Below are 19,552 nucleotides of genomic sequence, written 5' to 3'. Positions count from 1 at the left end.
TACTCTCTCTCCACCTATACTTAAAATAATCATAAGAGTTGTAAGAAGGTGAGCCCACATGATCTGTGTGTTTTCAGTCTGTGTAGTTGTTTGCAAACTGCATGTAGTTTGGTTTCACAGTACTCTCAGTGTGCCAGAGAAGAGCAAATCATGGGGGTATATAGTATATTGCTCCTAGTCCTGTCAGGCCATCAACGAGAATGGATCTGTGCTGAGGCTTTCCACCTTAACAGAGTCCTGGAATTTGGACTGATGTAACCTCTTTATATTGGGTGGAGGGTTTGAACTGTGAATCACCATTGGATTTACAAGGGAAAAGAAGCTCAGATACCCACTGAAGAGACTGTATTGATATAAGGAGTTGCAGTGTTGGATGTAGAACTGACACACAGTCTTGAAAAGTTGGTGGTTTAAGGGAGACATTAAATGAAATTAAATTAATCTCTTGTATACCAGAGGTGGCTAAATAGCTTTGTTTTTATGTTTTTATTTGAAAGATATCACCTGCTGGCTGCAGAGTGGGTGGATTCAGCTTCCTTCTGGAGCCTGAGAAAATCATTTGAGGAAGATCTTGCTTTCTGCTGCATCCTAAAGACAATATGGAAGGAGAGAGCATCTATGAGGTTGATTCTGGAGATGGACTGGGAGGTAGGGATGCCTGTCACTTATTTTTGTTTTCATCCCAGATGGCTGGTTACAGGAATCCCTTATGACAATGGACCTTGGAATTTACAAAGAGCAAATGTGATAAAGGTGCCTACAGTTCATTGATTGTATTTTGTCACTTTACAAGCAGTCAATAAAATTTTTTCAAAACAGCTGCGTCTTAGAGGAAGTGGTATATGTAGACAGTGGATGTTCTGAATGTTGTTATTTAGAGTCTGAGATGTCCCAGAGATAATGCAAACACTAAATACTTAAAATAAAAGTAAGCCTTTTTTCTCTTTCTTTGTTTCTCCTTTTTCTGTCTCACGCACCAACTGTATTGCACACACTTTTGTTTGTATTTTTTAACTGGACTACAGAAAATTGAATGAAGTGATACTGACTGTCTTCTATACTAGTGACCATGTGTAGAATGGACACTTTTCACTGATCTAAAATAAAGAGTCTCTGTTCTTATTTAGCTACAAATTCTACAGGTGTCTTTTGGCAAATTAGGTCATGTCATTGCTGTGGTTTATAATTTTCATAGTAGGGTCAAAAACTTCTCAGAGAGAGTAATATTACATATTTCAATAGGGCTGCTGATTTTGTCTGTAATGCAGGGGATCTCTGACAAGGTGTTTGGATAGACCTGTCTGTTTTAAATTCCTGGTTTAACACAGCTTCTTCTGAGACTAACCAAGCAAACATCTTTAGTTTGCAGAACAGCTTGAACTGCCTAGGTCAACTCACTGTTGAACTCAGAAATCTAAATATTATCGGAAAGAAAGAGGCTCTACATTAAAAGGTTGTAATAACATAAGACTCAGTGTGCTGCACAACTGTTTAATGGTTTAGATGTTTTCCTGTAACTGAATTGTAATCATGAACATTAATTTTTTTCTGAGTATACTGTACTTGTGCTAAGATACCTTCTTTTGTGTTTAATACTTTTCCTGGACCCTAGATTTATCAGCATTACTGTTTAGTAGGAGGAGCAGTTTCCACAGTGTTATCACTGAGTTTCCTTCACATGAATAAGTTGCTTCCAGACACCCATCAGTTGGGCTGACATGCAGATATGTATTCCTAAGCAGTTTACTTTTTTTTAATATAGAAACTGGTGGTTCAAGTTATTTTTAAAATTTCTGATAATACTATTCAATAATTATTTTGTCTTAATAATAATTCTGTCATAATAAATTTTAATAAGAACAATGGAAGTATTTAGGCTGAAATTATGCCTTTCTGCTAGGCAAATGAAAGGTAACAGAATATCAGCATTCCCTTTGACATTCTGAGCATTTGTGTTGCCCTCTCCCAAAGTCTTGGAAACAGCTGGAGCCATTGTTATGATGGTTACTCTCAAGTACTAGTTTAGGCCTTATCATTGTATGCTTCAGTCACTGGATCTGTGCTGCATCTTTGTCATGGATTTCATGCCAATTTGAGCATGGAGGATTTGTTTCAGAGCTGAGGTCACTGACAGTTTTGTAACCCAGTCCTCCTTGAGTTTGACCTTTTTTGTTATAAATGTTACTGTCCTTGATCCACATTTTTCTGATTTATATAGGCAAGAGTGAGTGTGTACATTTAAATACGCAGAATGAATAAGCATTTTTCTGGCTTGTCCTCTTTATTATTTGGATTCTGACCTGAGATTGTAAACTGTTCAGAGAAAATTTACAGTTTTGAGGAACAGAATAGATTGTCATTGACATAAGTTGAATAGAATTACTGGCAGGAGAACAAAATCTGATCTTGCACATGCTAGGGCCATACTTCCAGGAACATGTCAGTATTTCCAGCATACATTTATCTATAGTTCTTTTTTGGAAAATGTGTGCTTGCATGAGTAATAGTAACCACAGAGTACTATTTCATATTTTGTCAGAAAGCAGCTGATACGAATTCCTGGATAGCTGCTCAAGTGAAAAAAATTCCTTGCTTCATCCCTTGTAAACAAAATAAAGGTAAATCAAAAGAAGCTAGCCATAAAATCCCATTCTGAAAGTATGAGAAATGGGTAAGAGTGATCACTCTGTGCTGGTCAGCCCATCAAGCATTCTTACCTGATGATCAAGGGAAGTATTGGAAACTCACGTTTTAAAATCAAGGGCAACTAAAACTTTGAATGTAGCTTTGCTGAGTTTCTTGGGCTCTCCTTGTCCTGCTTTTACTTATTTCTGCTTTTGACGTCTACTGTTTGTGGAGCCAAATTAGCAATTTTTCAAAGTTTTATGGAATGTGAAGTAAATAAAAGTGTGACTTTGAAATAAAGTAAGTATCTTTCAGAAGATAAAGGGCATGCATACTTTCTGAGATAGTGTTTAACAAAGCCTGTATTCATCCTATATATATATGTCTGCATTTATAATATATCTTGAGATATATACAGATCAAGCACAGATGTATGGTTAAAATTAGGCTGATTTCATGTCTGAATTATGATACATCAGAAATCTGAGATGAAGCAGAAATGTGCCCATTTTCAACATGTACAGAACATGTCAAGTAATTTATCAGTATGATGGAATCACCTCCCAAAACCAAAGTATATTTTGTTAATTCCAGGTCTGTGGTCTCTGATGTAGGAGTTTCTTGGGAACATAAAGTTTTCCTGTAAGACTGCATGAGTTTGGGGGTCAAAAGACCTTAAAATTTTTTTGGCCATTGTCAGATACAGAGAACATACTAACAAATATGACACCCCATAGTTCATAATTTCCTTAATAGAAAACAAGGCCACTATTTTCAGGAACCCAAAGTAAGGCTCTTCCCCTCATTTTAATTTCAAGAAAGTACATGGATTTTCATGGGTGTGGGTGGCTTGTAGCACTCTATAATGCCAGTAAAAGCTCAGAAATTATGCTTATAGACCAAGTAAATCAATTTGATACTGTGGAGTTGTGGACTTAACTCTGGCTTGGTTTAAAAATCGACCCTAATATTAAAAGCAGTTTAGGTAGCTGTGCTATGGGCATTTATCTTGTCATCTTCACTTGATAATGCTTAAATAGGAGGTTTTGAATACCTCTTAAATGATGCACAAAGAGGAACAGGGCTGAGATTTTCCCTGGCCTGTAAAGCCAAAGTCACTGAGCATCCTTACAACGCAGGCAAAGAGAGTCTCCTGAGTAAAGCCGCCCTAAACATGGTTGAAGAAGAGACAGGGCTGTGATTCTTCACTGTGCAATGCAGTAAATACCTATTACAGCTGACCTAGAACAGATGGGTACCTCTACTTCAAAGCAAAGACTTCATAGCCTAAGTTGTTGAGGGAGGAATGTATGCTTTTCCTCAAACACAAGAACTCCGTAGTGGGGTGACCTTGGCTTGCTGCCAGGTGCCCAGCAAGCTGCTCTCTCACTCCCCATCTTCAGCAGCACAGGGGAAGAAAGTAAGATGAAAGAATAAGGAGAGGACATCACTCACCAATTACTGTCACAGGCAAAACAGACTCGACTAGAGAAAGATTAATTTATTGCTAATTAAAAATACAGAAAGTTAGTGACAAAAAAAAATACCAAACGGAAAACCACCTTCCCCTTGCTCCCCTCTTTTCCCAGACTCAACTTCCCTGTTTCCTTCCTAACTTTCCTGCCATCTTCTGCCACTCCTGAATGGAGCAGGGGGAATGGGGAATGAGTTGCTCTCAGTCTGTAACATTTCATCTCTGCTGCTCTTTCTCCTCATGCTCTTCCCATGCTTCAGCATGAGGTCCCACTCAAGGAATAGTCCTTCATGAACTTAGCTGACATGGGTCCTTCTCCACTGCTTCAGTATGAATCCTTTCCATGGGGTACAGTCCATCAGGAATGTGGTGCTCCTACAGGATGCTGTTCTTGCCTGAAAACCTGCTTGTGTGTGGGCTTCCTGCATGGGCCATGGCTCCTGTCAGGAGCCTGCTCCAGTCTGGGCTCTCCATGGGCTGCAGTTTCCTTCAGGGCACCTCCTCGTGTTCTAGTTTGGTGTTCTCCATGTGCTGCAGAGTGAATATTTGCTCCACTGTGGTCCTCCATTGGCTGCAGGAGGACAACCTGCATTGTCATGGTCTTCTCTATTGGCTGCAATGGAATTTCTGCTCTGGTGCCTGCAGAACTTCGCCCCTTCCTTCTTCACTGACCTTGGCATCTGCAGGGCTGGTTCTCTCATGTTTTCTCATTTCTCTCCCACAGCTGCTGAACAGGTTTTTTATCCTTTTCTAAATTTGTCATCACAGAGGTGCCACTTGTGGGCTCAGCTTGGGCCAGCAGTGGGTCTGTCCAACATGGGGCAGCTTCTGGTCTCTTCTTACACCCCCTGCCAAAACCTTTCCCTGAACACATACTCTTGCAGTAATTCCAGAGCAATATGCTGCTTCAAATGTATTCCTTATAGATTTGATACAATTCTTCAAGGGTATTGACATTAAGTGACTACTTTGATATATTCCTAAAAGTGATCACTAAATCAGGCAAGGTAGTGTTATCTGTATTTAGAGATGTTTCTTCAGAAACTTTTAATCCTTTTAGTTATGGAGAGATATGACTAATAATTAAAAGTGAAGATCAAGCTCTATTATTGTTCTACTTTCATAACTTGATTTTTCAGCATTTAGTCCTATTTGTTTTGACAAAGACTCTGCCATGTATTGATGTATATTTAGAATCAATACTGTGGCACACGTTTTAATTTGCTCTCTGAACTGTATTTTAATAAGAATCTGAAGATTCACTGCTGTATAGAAGGTATTAAAGGGAAGAGACTGGGGAGGGGTCAAATAACTTCTTTCTGTTGCATTGTTGATATTATGCCAGATCTGATTTTGGCCTGGTGTTTTCACTTGTAGCTCTTGTTCAAATAAAAAATCCTTCCTGCATGTTAGCAAGGCTGCAAGCCAGTTGCTATGGTATTCAGCATTCTTTTTTTATTTTTAACCAATCGGCTGGCTTTTGTAGTGATTCAGCCCAGAAAAAGAAATTGGTCACATAGGCTAGAGCTGTATCAAAAGAGCAGGTATTTTTGGCTTCAAGAATCTGGAGAGGCTGGGAGAAAGGCAGAATTTGAGTTTCAAGAAAATATCACAGTCTATGTATATGGTATATATTGTGATGTGTTACTGAATGCTAGTAATGGTGGTAAAAGGCACTAGTTCTTTTCCAGGATGATGGTAAAAATTGAATGACTGAACTAATTTCTCTATATTGTTTTATCACCCAAAGGTATCAGTAATTCCTAGCTAAAAAATTATTAGTTTTTTTAAATTCTGTATCCATGTTTGATTGTTTTTCATTGTGTTACTAAATGGTAGTATGTTTCTGACAGGGTGCTATTTGCTCATAGAGAATTGCCAGACTGCTGCTTGTCTGCTCAATTTTAGTGTTGCTGTTTGGCTAATCAGAAAATTCTGGACAACTGCTAGATAATCTATAAGGCTTTTAAAGTTCTAATGATGCTGACATGTAGCTGGCAGTGCTACAAGGATAAAAGAAAGACAAGATAGAGAGATGTATATTGTGACAGATGAACTATTCAAAAAAAGGAGGGCGGACTTTTGCTGATGCAAGAAGGTGTTAAGCTTCTTGGCTTGAAGGCAAGGTAGTTGTCCTACCTACCTGGTCTGCTACTGTATCAGCAGCACGAATAAAAGACAGAGCTTGTTTTAGACAAAGCAACTTCCTGCTGAATTAATGCCTATATCAAAAAATGAAACTTCTAGATTTAAGTTTAGAAATGACATTTGTAAAAAACAGTGCTACATACTAAAAGTCCATCAAGATGTAAACAATACACCTGATAAGTATATGGAAATACATATTTGATTATGGAAATAACTAGACAGAGAAAGGATTTCCTCTAGAAATGTTTTTTGTCTGTGTGCTCTGTACAATAGAGGGGAACAGTCCTTTCCCTGTGGATAGCAGGATATTCTGAAGAAGCCTTTGCCTTTTCCTCCCAGAAGTGTCATGAGAGCTTTTGTTTGCTGTCCCAGAGCCTTACGTGCTACCCCTTCATTTCTGCATGCAGGTAATAATGTCCCACTGTGGACTGAAGTGCTGGCAGTGAATAATGATAGCTCTGCTCTTGCTGTGAACAAAACCACCTCTTAGTTATCAGGGGTTTGACTAAGAATAGTAACTAAGTGATGAAGTTGAATCTTGGAGAGTCTTTAAATGATGCTGGTAGAGACCATGAGCTTTTAGGCATTCCTAATAGCTCAATTTCAGTGTTTGAATTCCTCACTGTCACTGGACACCCAGGTAAACCTCATTGTGCAGCCACCAGAATAGTAAAGCAGAATAGTAAAGCTCTGATGTTCAGGAAACACAGGTTTCCAAGAACGTGGTACATGACTTTGCAAGAGATCAAGATGAAGATTTGCATCAGCTTAGCAAACTGTGAAAAATCCAGCTTCCAAGATAGTACCAAAAAACCCCAAAGCAAACCAGAACAAACTGAAAACCAGCAGAGCTTAAACCAGTCGTGTTACAGGAAAATAAAAGGAAGAGTAAAACTCTTCCTTGCTTATAATAAGGAGTAAGAATTTATTGCACTGGGATTCCTTTATCTTAATAAGTAGAGCATGGGTTGTTTCCCATGACTGTTTAGCTAAACAGGCTAAAGTCTTTTTAGGTCAGTTATTAATTTTTCTTTATGTCAAATCTATGCTTTAAAAAACATTCATGGAACAATCTCCTATGTTTTTCAGTGAAGCAAAAAACCTAGAAAAGTCTGGGTGGATCAAGAAATGTATTTTGAGTTTATGGGTTTGAATGGTCAAATTTTACACATGTGGTGTTTCACATTTATTTATTGCCACTGGATGCATGAGTACATAAAAACCATACATCGAGGAGATGGTTTTTAAGCATGCTCTCTTTTTACAAATGGGATTTTAATTACAGAGTTCATTGATATTTTATCTTCTGATATTTTCAGTTGAGATTTTTATTGTTATATGAGTTTTTAATTGTTTATTAGTGTTTTTTAACTTACTGTAAAGGAATATTGCAAGATACATACAAATGACCAGCAGTCATTATGCCATTAGAGTATGACAGATACTTTTGCATTGTAATAAACATGGAATATTTTATATTGATTTTTCAGCTATAAAAAAAAGCTATCGTGTAGATACAGGAGGGAGAGCAAAGAATGAGAGTTTGTTTTTCTTGGATACAGCCTTTTGGTGGCATGCAGTTAAAATGTATGGAGGGCACTTCTGAAAAGTAAGGCTAGTTTGTAACCATTCTGGGTATTAAAACACTATGGAAGACATCCTGAAGGTGATTATGAAATCAAAATGTTCATAAGCACACTGCCATTAAATAAGTGACAATTATTGTCCCTGGTCTGGATTTTCACTTGATATCAGGGATATAGTGACTTTATTGAGGGATGATGGTTTGAGATGTAAATGTAAAGGCCTCAACAAAAGGCTTCTAGAGAAATAATAGAAATACAACTTGTCAGGGTTCTTGTATAATTGTTTGCTGCAAATAAATGCTTAGATTAGTTCTTCCAGTGATGACATAGAAGATCTAGAAATAACTTAATTTGTTCTTGATTCAAGAAAAATCAATTATATATTTAAAACGTGTTGAGCATCTAAAATTCTTAAGCCAGAAAGTGGACAAGAATATTCAAACTCTTGAAAGCAATTTCCGCAGTGGCCCTTGCATTTTAATACTTTTTTCAAGAACATTTATACAAAATATTAATATTGGTTGGATTTTGGGTCACCCCTAACGTACATGTATTCTCCTATATGACTTCATCTAGAAATTGCCCTTGGCTAATAATTCCTCATGTCTACTTGCCACCCAGCTTCTGAGGCAAGTCATAAAGAGTGGGATTTCATTTAGTAGAGTTCTGCTTTTTTAAGTAAAGTGCACTGTGAGAGATGGGAAGTGTGCTTAAATTTGGTTATATAAAGAATACTCTCTGCTCTGATGGATTGTTCAAAGCCATGGCTTGCTCCATGTTGCTTTGCTAACCATTCACGTGTTGCAGACACAGACTGATAGTTCTTCACTGCTTGTATTGAATCTGCAAGTGGTGATGCACACCAGTCCCTTACTGGTGTAAGTTTTGCACCTCCACTGATTTTGGAATTTATGTATTAGAGATGTGATATCTACATACCCAGAGAACTCACCTCATGTCCACCAAAAGAATAGTGTGGGCTTGATTCAGATTCACTGTTTATTAAAAGTACTGCTTTTAATAGTTAAAATACAAGTAGAAAGAAAATTCTCTCGTGAGAGAGTGTGGTGCATGCAAATACACACCTGAATAACTAACCTGAATGGATTGCTGCTGTCTGGACTAGATTCCCATAATGACAAATGCCTTAATAAAAAGAACTGCTTTGATACAGCACTTCATCTTTCTGAATTCCAAAGCTCTGCAAATTTAAATACAAGCATGTTTAAATAAGCATTGAAATCAACCTGAAATGTATAATAGATATTCTTTTTTTCCTACTCAGTGCTTGCATGTATTTGCTTTCTGATGTAACTCCTAGAAAAGAAAAGCTTTTGAAAAATGAAAGATGCAAATTAAAATGGAGAAGAAATTTTTTCATGGGTCCATAAGATTTTTGTCTTTGGCTATACAGACCTGGAATGAGGCTGATACTTCGTACTGCTTTGGTTTGAATACCAATATTAATATAAAATCCGGTTCTTTAATTTCCTCTCCTTATATTCAGATGATTTGCATTCAGTTTATGTCTATGAAATAGAGCATTTTATTTATATGCTTGTGTGATTTTTTTTCCTTTATCACTTTTTTCTTTTTCATTAGGAAGATCCTACCTTTAAAAGGGAAAGAGCACCTGTTCTCTAGATCCTGTAGAGTGATTTTGTGGGCTCCATTTTAAATTTTATTGACTGAAGCAGCTAATGCTTCTGCAAACTGCTTCAACAGGCATTCTGTTGAACTGTTGATGGAGGGTAAATTGATTAATCTGAGTTGAATCCCGTCAACAGTGGGTTTCACATTAAGGAATTTTCAAGGTACTGAATTATTTCAGTGACTTAGATGAGGGCTGGTAATTCTAAAGTTAGTTTCTACTTCTTTGGGGTTATGAGATTGAGAGAGGAAACTCTCTTGAGTCTCAGCTAATTTCACTGATGTAAGTGAACATAGGAGTTAGAGAGATCTGGGCTGCAGCTTGTAACTCATGTTTGCAAGTCTGGGAACGTCCACTGAGGAAGTATTTTTCTATTATTGAAAGTGATTGGGAGAACAAGGTGCTTGCTTGCTTGCTTACAGGGTCAGCAGTTTTGTTCCTGCTTGAAAAATTATCCTTAGATGAGGAGATTTTTCACCATTTTTGTCTTGAATTTCTTTGTTTTTTAGGGAAAGCTATAAGGAAGCTTGTGCGCAAGGCGACTCTGGTGGCATCTAGAATCCTCAGATTTCCTTGACTGAATCCATCTGGGTTTAGCCCTAAATATATTAGACAAGCTGCACTGCTTGCACTGATAAATTATATCTTCCAAATGATAGACCAAGGTACAGTCATGTATACTAACCATTTTTGATGTCATTTGACTCTTGATTCTGTTGCTTTTTGGGTAGTTGTGACAGTACAATTTGTCCCCATTCTCGTGGACTATCTCTTCACCAGTGCTCTCAAAAAAAATTAATTGAAAGAGACTTCTGGCCTGGCTCTGGCATTTGATGTTGACAGTTCCTTACAAGTCTGCAGCTTGGTGGGAAACTTAGCCTCTCATGGGATTCACAAACTTGCTTTCAGTGGCAAGACAGTGGGATTGTTAGCAGCACAACTTTATTTGGTTTTACTACCCATGGAAGAGTGCAAACCTGAATCAAAACTCCACTTCCTTTTTGACACATTATCATTTTACTTCGTATGCTCAGCAGTCATAAGTGAAAACAGACTATGTTCTAACAAAGCATAGATTTTGAGTATAAAATAACATCTGTATTATCCAAAGGAAAAAATAGATCAGTAAGTACTATTCTAAATGATAGTTAATAATTAAGTTTTTATGTCTGCTGTGGTATCTCTAGCTAGCTGTTGGAATGAGCAAGCAATCTCAGTGCCAACTGGCTGCTTTCTGAGGTCAGAACTTCTCTTTTCTCTTCTGTTTTAGATGAGAAAATGTTCTGTTTCCTAGCTATGTCTTTCCTGAACTACAGGGACATAACTTTCATAATACAGAATGTTACCAGTTTAATGATTTTTTTGGAGTAGTACTGTTCACATTTTGAGACTTTGGTATCCAATAGAGTATATCGCTCTATTTGGATTGGCCATAACACCTAAAAGTTAAGACTGTTTAAGTGGGGTTTTTTAAATGTCTTATCTGAGCATGACATTGGAGGAATATTAATCCAATTGTACAGACTATTACAATTTCGATTTTTGTATAGTTTAGATATTGAGTTGGGAGATTTCAAAGCTGTCTTTTCTTTTGCTCAAAGACAGGGGGGATGCTTTCTGTGTGTATCTTCTTGGTTCATTTGTGCTCCTTATTGGGCTGCAGCTGTCTGCTGCTTCCACCTTCAAATGCTGAGCTTTATCCTTATTTTGGTGTTGTGCCCAGAGGACAAATCCTTCCAGTGGCTTCTTCCTAGTGCTCTAAGTACTTGAGTGAGAATCTGGGTTCTCCAGTGAACAGTTGTTCGGATTGGCTGGTACATTTGGCCCCCTGTGAATGTCCATGCCTTGCCGAGGGAGATCCCATACCAACCACAGACTGAACCGTCAGCTGACCACAGTAAAAGCTCACACTCAGTTTGTGAGTTTTATATGTCTTGGAATTTGCTGTATAACATCTGGGTTCTGTTGTCTGGCAAAAGAATATTAGATTTAAAGAATGGGTGCCACTGGTGTTCAACCTTGCAAATTTGGTCTATAGATGACTTTTCTTTTGACTGTAGTTGCTTTGAAATATATATATTTGCTGGGAGGTTAGTGAAAGGTTTCAATAGTTTTCCTGCCTGATTTGTACAATACAGGAAATAATTGAAAAATGTCTGTCTTTTCAACTGTCAGCAACCGGTCACACTTTTGGCACACAAATAATTGGTAGATTTTCTATATGTATCACTACTAGAACAGGAAGATGAGTAGATCTTTTTTTGCTGGGGTTTGATGCAGTCTGTGATATGCAGCTGGCTGTAGTGGTCTATGTCAAATTCTTCCTTATCTTCTCCACTGCCAGGTGTTTGTGATAAGTCTTTATATCTATTTTAAATCTATCTATTCAACATCTGGGCAGGTCAAACCATTTGAATCACAGAGTCACAGAATGATTTGGGTTGGAAGGGGCCCTAAAAGATCATTTAGTTCCAACCCTCTTGCCATGGGCAGGGATACCTTCCGTTTGAATGTGAGGTAAATTAATTTTCTTAGTTCTAGGAAATTTTGATGGTATTTTATGGTGGGTTTAAGTTTTAAAATATTGTGTTTCTGTCTTTTTTTGCAATCCATAGGAAATTTCTGGCTGCCAGTAAAATAATTTCAGAACAGGAAAGGCCTTGAGAAAGGTTCCTTCTCAAGAGAAAAAGTGGGCACTACATTGCAAATATCTGGGAGCTGGCAAGAAAATGAAAGCTAACCATATGCTTTGGCGTGAGGCTCGAGTTTAATGTCTGGTCTGGAAGTGCTGGATGTGGACAGTCTATCTTCCAGCCTTTGATAAATGAGAGAAGAGAGGATGGCTTAGGTTCTCCTTAACCCCACATTGCACCACGACTAGAGCATGAAGAAGTTCTTTTAGCATAGATAGTACCACAACAGTAGTGAAATGCTGAAGATGGTTTTAAAATCCAGCTAATAACTGAAAAGGTTTTAATAGTCACTAATTTAGAATTTAGAAGTACCTGACACCCAGGGACACTGCTACTGTTGAATGAGAAGCATGTTTAATGAACTTAAGCAGTGAAAAATTGGAAATTTGCTCATTTTTTTGTAATCTGCTTTTGCATTTGGCTGTATAATCACAGACTGATTTTATATTGGCTTGGTAGTCACTCGGTGAATTAATTAAATTATAGAAAGGTATCTTGAAAAGTATTACTGGCAAGTGAGTTTCTTATGTGATTGTTTTTCAGAGCTTGATCCTTTATTTGAAAGGTCTTCATATATAACTGAAGTTTTTAAAATGAGACTCAAGATGCTCCAGCTGGATACTAGGTAGAGTTAAAATGTGGTGATACACAGCTCATGCTATTAGGTCCGCTTCCTCTGTGTGGATAAGTATCATGGGACACAAGTAGAGGATGCAGATTTCAGTGTTCATTGGAAGAAATTTCTAGGTTGGTTTGGGAGAGGATTGGCTGTACTAATGTAAGAAGCACACACTGAGACAGACTTAGACTGTAAAGGAGAAAAAGGTTTTGTTGTTATTCTGCCTTGCTCTGTTTGAGCAGTGAATATAATGCAGTGTTTTGTGGTGTTTGCTTTTGTAGTGGTTTGCTTTCTCTCCCTGCGTGCCCGTCTGGAAGCAGAGCAACCATGGCTAGCAGCTCAGGGGCTGGTTCTTCAGCAGCAGCACACTGATGGGAACTTTATGTACGCTCAGCACTGTAAGGCCCCTGAGCATGTGCTCACTGTGCTGCTATTTACTGCTGCTCGAGCTGCTTCTGACAAGGTGATGTACTGGCACATCAGCATCCTGTATTGGTACATCATCAGGAGACAGCATGATCAGTAACCATGCTCCCTTGCAGGGCAGTGGTTATAAATACACTTCAGGAGGAGATCACTGCTTAGCCTTCTCTTCTTGCTCTTTCAAAAAGATGTTTTCACTTTCCTGTGTTACAGAGAAAGTGCTGACTCCAACAGTGTTATGCTATACATTTAAAGATTCCAAACCCAATGTGCTGTCACAGTTCTTTGATATGCAGTGCTATGGGTTTTGCCATTAAAATGTACAGGTTTGATAATTAATGAGTTTACATTTCTGGCAATTTACACGCTTTGCACTGCTCCCTTGTTTTAAAAGTTAAAAGTGAAATACTTGGCATTTCTTGGGGAAAGTAGGTAATTCCGATCTTTGAAGGAAAGACAGAAAAGCTTATATCCAATATAGTATTATATTTTATTTTATTATACTATTTGATTTTAGTGTTTTCTGTTAGGTTTTTATTTCTTCACCTATTGATGTAATGAAGCCATTAGTGAGTTTATATTGGGGCAGCAATTAATAAAGATTAGTTTAAGTATTAACATATAAAAATGTTATCTGCCACTTACTTGATGGGAGAAGTCATGATTAGAGAATTAATATGATGACTAGATAGCACTTGTGCTCTTCAAAGTTTTAAATGCTGCGTGAGCAAAATTTAAGAAGTGGCAAATGGTTTCAATAGCTGATGTACCCTTAATATATTTAGAAACCTAAGCAACTAAGCTAATTTCTGCCTTCAGAAGTTGTGTAGAGTCTTTGCATATTTTGTGTTGCAGGTAGTCTGGACAGGCTCTAGCTCGGACTAAAATACGAGAAACTGAGCAGCTGATGCTACTTTGCATAGTAGTTCTTTTTAAACACTCTTATAACTACACTTTGCAACTTTTTGTTGTCAGATATTTGCCAGTATAATTTACCTTGCTTGCTTTAATAATCCTAGTTAATATATTGTTGCTCGATTGCTCTGCAGTGGGGACATACTTCTTTTCTGCATATTACAGAGATTCAGACTAAAGCATATGATCAATAAACACGTGACAAAGTAAACATAGTGAAATGAACAAACAACAGAAGTGAAAACACAGCCAAAAAAACCCCAAACCCCAAAACAGAAGCCCTCTCTCAATCTAAAATTAAAAAAAACCTCAGGTCAGCTTCTCTCCATTTCCTAAGTAAAATCAATGCACACAAAGTAGTGTATCCTTTCTCTAAAAGTCTGATTCTGGAAATGGGTGTTCAGGGATCACTGAGCTGTGCTTTCTAATGCTATAGAATATTCTGCTGAAGGCAAAAAACCCCAAGCCCTAAAAGGATTATTGAAGGAGATCTGCATTCTTTCTGTTAAATTTAATTGGAGATTTAGAATATGTTTATTCAAGTTTTACCCATTGACCTTCATGACTGAAATTTGCAAACAAACATTCCGTGTACAAGGTAACTACTTTTGTTTCTGTTAAGATTGATGAACAGAAAGGAAGTCATGTTTAAATCATTAGGATATCTATGCATATATTCTTCAGTGTTGTTTGCCAGCATTTTCACTGATCCTACAACATCAATAAAGGCTGTATAAGCTCACAACATCTAGTTACAGTCTACGCTTACTGTGTTACAAATAATATTCATGCTACTTCTGCTGTGGTAAAGGTAATATTGGGATGTTGCCATGCTACTCAGTAAAAGCTAGGTGCCCTAGGGGCACTGATTTACAAATTGGTGGAGTTCATTCACATTGGTCTAGATATCAATTAATTCTAATTTAAGCATAAAACCTGTTAACAAAAACTTACCTTTTAATTAAGAAACAACAGAAGGCCTAGATTAAATAGTGGGTCATTGCTAAGTGTGAGCCACAGGATAGTCTATGGTATTGGTGGGGGTGTTTTGGACTTTTTTTATTCCTTTTTGTTCCCAAGGGCCCTTACTCTTCTCTTAGAGTTATCAGAGTCCCATGGCAATAGTAGCTCCTGTGAAGCACCAGCTGGGGCTCCTCACAGCCTCCCCTGCCAGCTTATTTCTGATACCTTCTTGGCACCAGAACTGGCTGAAACCACACTGTTCTTGGGACACTCTCCTTGAATCAAGCTGTTACAACACCTGGTGTCAGTATGTGGAAGAAAAGCAAAAGAAAACAAAAATTGTGGGTGTGGAGAAATGAGAAGGCTGTCATTGTACTGAGCACTGTGTCAGCTTGCTGCTTTGTTTCTACTGCACTTGCAGCAGAACAGAAGCTCAATGTGCTTATTGATGTCTCTCAAGTACTACAAATCCTTATCTTTCTTGTCTGTTGTTTAATTCTTAATCATTTGTAATAAAATATTCAGCAATCTAGTCCATGGAATAATACTTAGCTGATCTGTTTTCTCTACAGCAAAAAACTAGCCCAACCCAAAACCTCATCATATGCAGATATTACAGTTACACAGCTCACTGAATTCTTCAGCAGATTTTTCCATTTGTTTCCTACTGATATGACCAGTAATATATTGGATTTTAATCCAGCTTGTAGAAAACTATTTGATAAAGAAATGTGTTACCTAGGAAAATGAGCATCATTTTATCAAAATGTATATCAGCACTTTTATCAAAACTTGGTAGGTATGAACCTCCTAATAAAATAGCTATAAGGCAAGGAAAGAAAAGACTGCTGTGGAGATGTAGTTTGATTAAAATGTTTTGGTAAAGAATCCTTAATTATTTTAAAGAAAGCCACAGTGGGGTCTTTTCTCCTGTGCTGATAAGTAACTGGGAAGTTTTCATATTGCATTCAAATGTGTGATATGCAATGAATTAGTTATTAGCTGTATCTCCTTGGGGCACGTGCACTATAAATAGCTTTTCCATGTCTGTGGCTTTATTCTGCTGTGCACTGTATTCTGAAACTGAGGACCAGAGTAAAATGCCTCTATTCAGCTGCAGTCTGAAGCAGTGTACATAATACAGCTTAGGATTTTGCAAATCAAGTTTTATTTATTTTTATGGTACACAAGAAAATAGAGGACTCCTTCATTCACTGACCCTTAATTTTTCAGAGTCCCAGGAAAAACAAAACACCTGTTGTTTGTATTACATCTGAATGTTGCCAACAACAGCAAAAAGGGGGAATCTAGGTTTAGTTATTGAGTAAGATCTATAATAGTATCAGTTAGAGTGGAAAAAGGCTTTTTACTTAGGTCTGTGAAAAGCCCTTCCTGTGAAGCCAGGTATCAGCTGGATTGGCTTTAAATTTTGCTGTAGTAGCAAGTACAAGTGAACTGGGGCCATAAATTAGTTCACAGCTTTGGGCTTTGAAAAGCAGACTGATTATAGACCCAGAAGCCCGTGCTCTTGTCTGTGCTACATGAATTCTGGAATGTTGTTCATCTGGAGTTTTGTTTTGTAAGAAATAAGAGAGGCCACTGTCCTTGCTTAAAACTTACCCTACTTTTACATTGACAAACCCAATGGTCTGCCCAGGATAGCACCTTGCAGTTACCGGAATCTGAAGGTGTTAAAATTGCTGTGAGCTTAGCTCTCTACCTTTTCATTCAAAATTCTCAGAAATCCTGGATTATACCCTATGTGTTACTCTTTCACCATTCCAGATGGGAAAGTGATCACTTTAAGGAAACTCCATGTTGATGTTTATAAAAGCTATAGCTGCTTTTTCAATGCTGGAAATAAGTTTGAACAAAAATGCTTTTCACCATGTTTTGACCATTTCCTTGATTTTTTTAGGTCTTCCAGGACTGTTCATAGTTGTTTTAGTGTACAGAATACATCAGTGAAGGACTCCGTGGCAATCTTTGCTACACAGCCAGGTCCCTGCCACGGCAGCCTGGCTGCTCATACTGCCCTTAGAGTTGTAAACGTCTGGTGAAGAGTCTCGGTGTGTAAGGTGCCAGCAGCAGCCTTGCTTCTCAGTTGGGTAACAGTGACTTTCACATGAAGTACTGTGAGAGGAGTTTGTGAGTCAGTTGTGCAAGGAGGATAAGAGAGTGCAAGGAGACTTCCCCAGAAGATTCACCTGCTGCCCTGTGGCTTCCACTATTGTTAAGTCCTCAATAATATCTCATTTTTTATTCCTCTTCGGTGGGTACACAGTTAATGGGTCAGTGCTGTCTGTCTAAATTTCAAAAAAAATGGGAATGCCTGTACCACATGGCACATAGAGGTTTCTAAAAAAATATGATGCAGATTCTGATTTGAAACACAGGGTCCCAGAGTGCTTCAGTATGCAAGTCATAAATGCCTTGGCTTGACGTCACCCAATTCTGACTTAATTCTGGTTGATGTGGATTCAAACTCTGAGTGAATCTGTGGAGCATCCTGAGCTGTAGATATGTTCAGATTCCTAGCGAATTCCTGAGCCTATTCTGAGCTCTATGTGGAGATGACTTGTGAGTGGCCACCTTGTTTGGTAATGCTGTAGGAGAGGGGAAGAAAGTGGCAGGAATCGAGTGGACACTGCCCATGATGAGGCACCTTGGAAACTGAGAGCCTTTAGCTTCAGGCTTAGACCAGAGGAGTTTGAAGGTATTGGTTCTAGTTTTGCGTTTTACCAGGTGAGAGGCAAAGCACAATTGGGATTTTCAGCATCCCTGCTGTCAACTGAGACCACAGCCTGGGTAGTGATGGACAATTTTCAACAGGATCTGTGGTACCACCACACCAGCTCCAAGTGTATCCTGTATCAAACGTTCCCCCAACCATTCCTCACCAATTGCATTGTCATTTGTCATGCTCTGTGTCCCTGTCCTCACTGGAGTGTGGCACTTTGTGGCATTAAAATATTTCTTTACATCTTGGTACCTTGAAGTTCAAATTACTATCATGCAGCCAGGCCCCAAGAACTGAATCAAGGAGAGAATAACAAAGGTGAAGGATGGCCTTTGAGTAAGTAGCTGCTGTGTAGGGAGGTAAGCAAGTGTGCTTAGCTACTCCTCTTGTTACATTATTGAGCAACATACTTGTTTATTTAGTTATTCAATAAAATGGTATAAGGCAGAACACTGTATTGCTTTAGAGTAGCTGCAAATTTTCTACTGAAGTGAAAAATAGTAAGTACAGGTTTAAAATACACTAAATATTTTTATGTATTATGGTATATTTTATAGAGTCATCTCACATGCTGCTTTGGAGGGATATATCATAAATACAATTATTATTATCCTTTATGCCAAAATGACATTGACATTGTTTGAGATTCTCATGAATAGCATAGCTCCAGTGAAGGAAAAGGACAGACCTGGTACCTTCTGTCTAAGTTGTCAAGGTTGGCTGAATTCTCAGTTAATTTAAAACCCTGCTTTATGGCCTCTATTACACAGGTTTCTGCTCCCTCCTTGAAAGCTCTCTTCTGGAGTGACAAATGTAACCATAAATGTTGTTGCATTTTGTTGAGGTTTTTTCTGCTTTATTCTGTGTGGGTTTGGTTTTGTTCTTTTTACAGTAATAATTGTGTTGCTTCATAGGCTTTTAGAGAGGTCTTTGTACTTCTTTTTGCTTGTAATGTAGGTCTTTAGAGCTGGATGTAAGAACAGAAGATTCAATTTTAACATGCAAGGAGAGTCCTCTTTTTCTGTGCCTGGCAAACTTTCCCTTTTATCCCCCAGCCAACTTCTATCCAGTCCACTGGTTCTCCTCCTCTGTGTCATGCTCGCTAACTTTCGCAGATTAATTTTTTATGAGAGGTACTATTAAAATGACTTTGGAGATTCACATAAATTATCTCTGCAGCTTTCACTTGCTCTTTGTTGTTGTGTAGAATTTACTAATATTTCTCCAATGCAGCCTGCATTCTCTAAATCAGTTCTTAGTGTTTTTCTAATGTGTGCATTAAGTAATTTCAACTTGATTTTTTAATGAAGTAAAATATAAAGTATCTTATGCAAACTCTAATCCCGGTGGAAGGGAAGCAGAGAAAGTGTGTCAATTTTGCTTTGTCGTTTACATAGCTACCAAGTCTTCATGAAGGAAACTCAGCTGAACCCTGCCTGCCAGGAGCAGCCCTGGTAGCTCCTGTGTCATTGAGATGCCTCTCTGAGGTGCAATTATTTTTCTTTGTTCCTTAAAAACACAGGGGTAGCAGAAATTGCTGACCTTCATTAGCAGAGAACTGCGAAATGAGGGTTTGCTGTTTCCCTTCCTCTTTGGCATGTCCTGCCAGGAGAATGGACAGAGCTTCCCTTTGCATTTGTTGAGATCTGTCCTTGAGTGCTCGAGTCTGAGCAGGAATTTGTACAGGAGGAAAATTATGAAATGGTCCTGGCAAA

At 38.1% G+C, this 19,552-nt stretch overlaps 1 protein-coding gene across 7 annotated transcripts in view; it reads left to right on the top strand.

Annotated features, from left to right (window-relative positions):
• Positions 1 to 19,552, top strand: part of PPP2R2C (protein phosphatase 2 regulatory subunit Bgamma) — a 207,496-nt gene that overhangs the window by 107,632 nt on the left and 80,312 nt on the right. Inside the window, exon 1 of one of the 7 annotated variants that reach the window (XM_069014485.1) lies at positions 498 to 648. The exons of 5 other annotated variants lie outside the window; for them this stretch is intronic. In XM_069014485.1, the coding sequence (XP_068870586.1) occupies positions 600 to 648 (49 nt within the window). In that variant the 5' untranslated portion in view covers positions 498 to 599. Of the gene's footprint in view, positions 1 to 497; positions 649 to 10,027; positions 10,150 to 19,552 lie in introns of those variants that run through there. One more of the 7 variants, XM_069014487.1, reaches the window with a different exon arrangement.

Source organism: Aphelocoma coerulescens, chromosome 4 (assembly GCF_041296385.1).
Source record: "Aphelocoma coerulescens isolate FSJ_1873_10779 chromosome 4, UR_Acoe_1.0, whole genome shotgun sequence".
In the NCBI taxonomy this organism is placed as follows: Eukaryota; Metazoa; Chordata; class Aves; order Passeriformes; family Corvidae; genus Aphelocoma; species Aphelocoma coerulescens.
The sequence above is the reverse complement of the archived record's forward strand: the minus strand, read 5'-3'. Positions and strand labels throughout refer to the sequence as shown.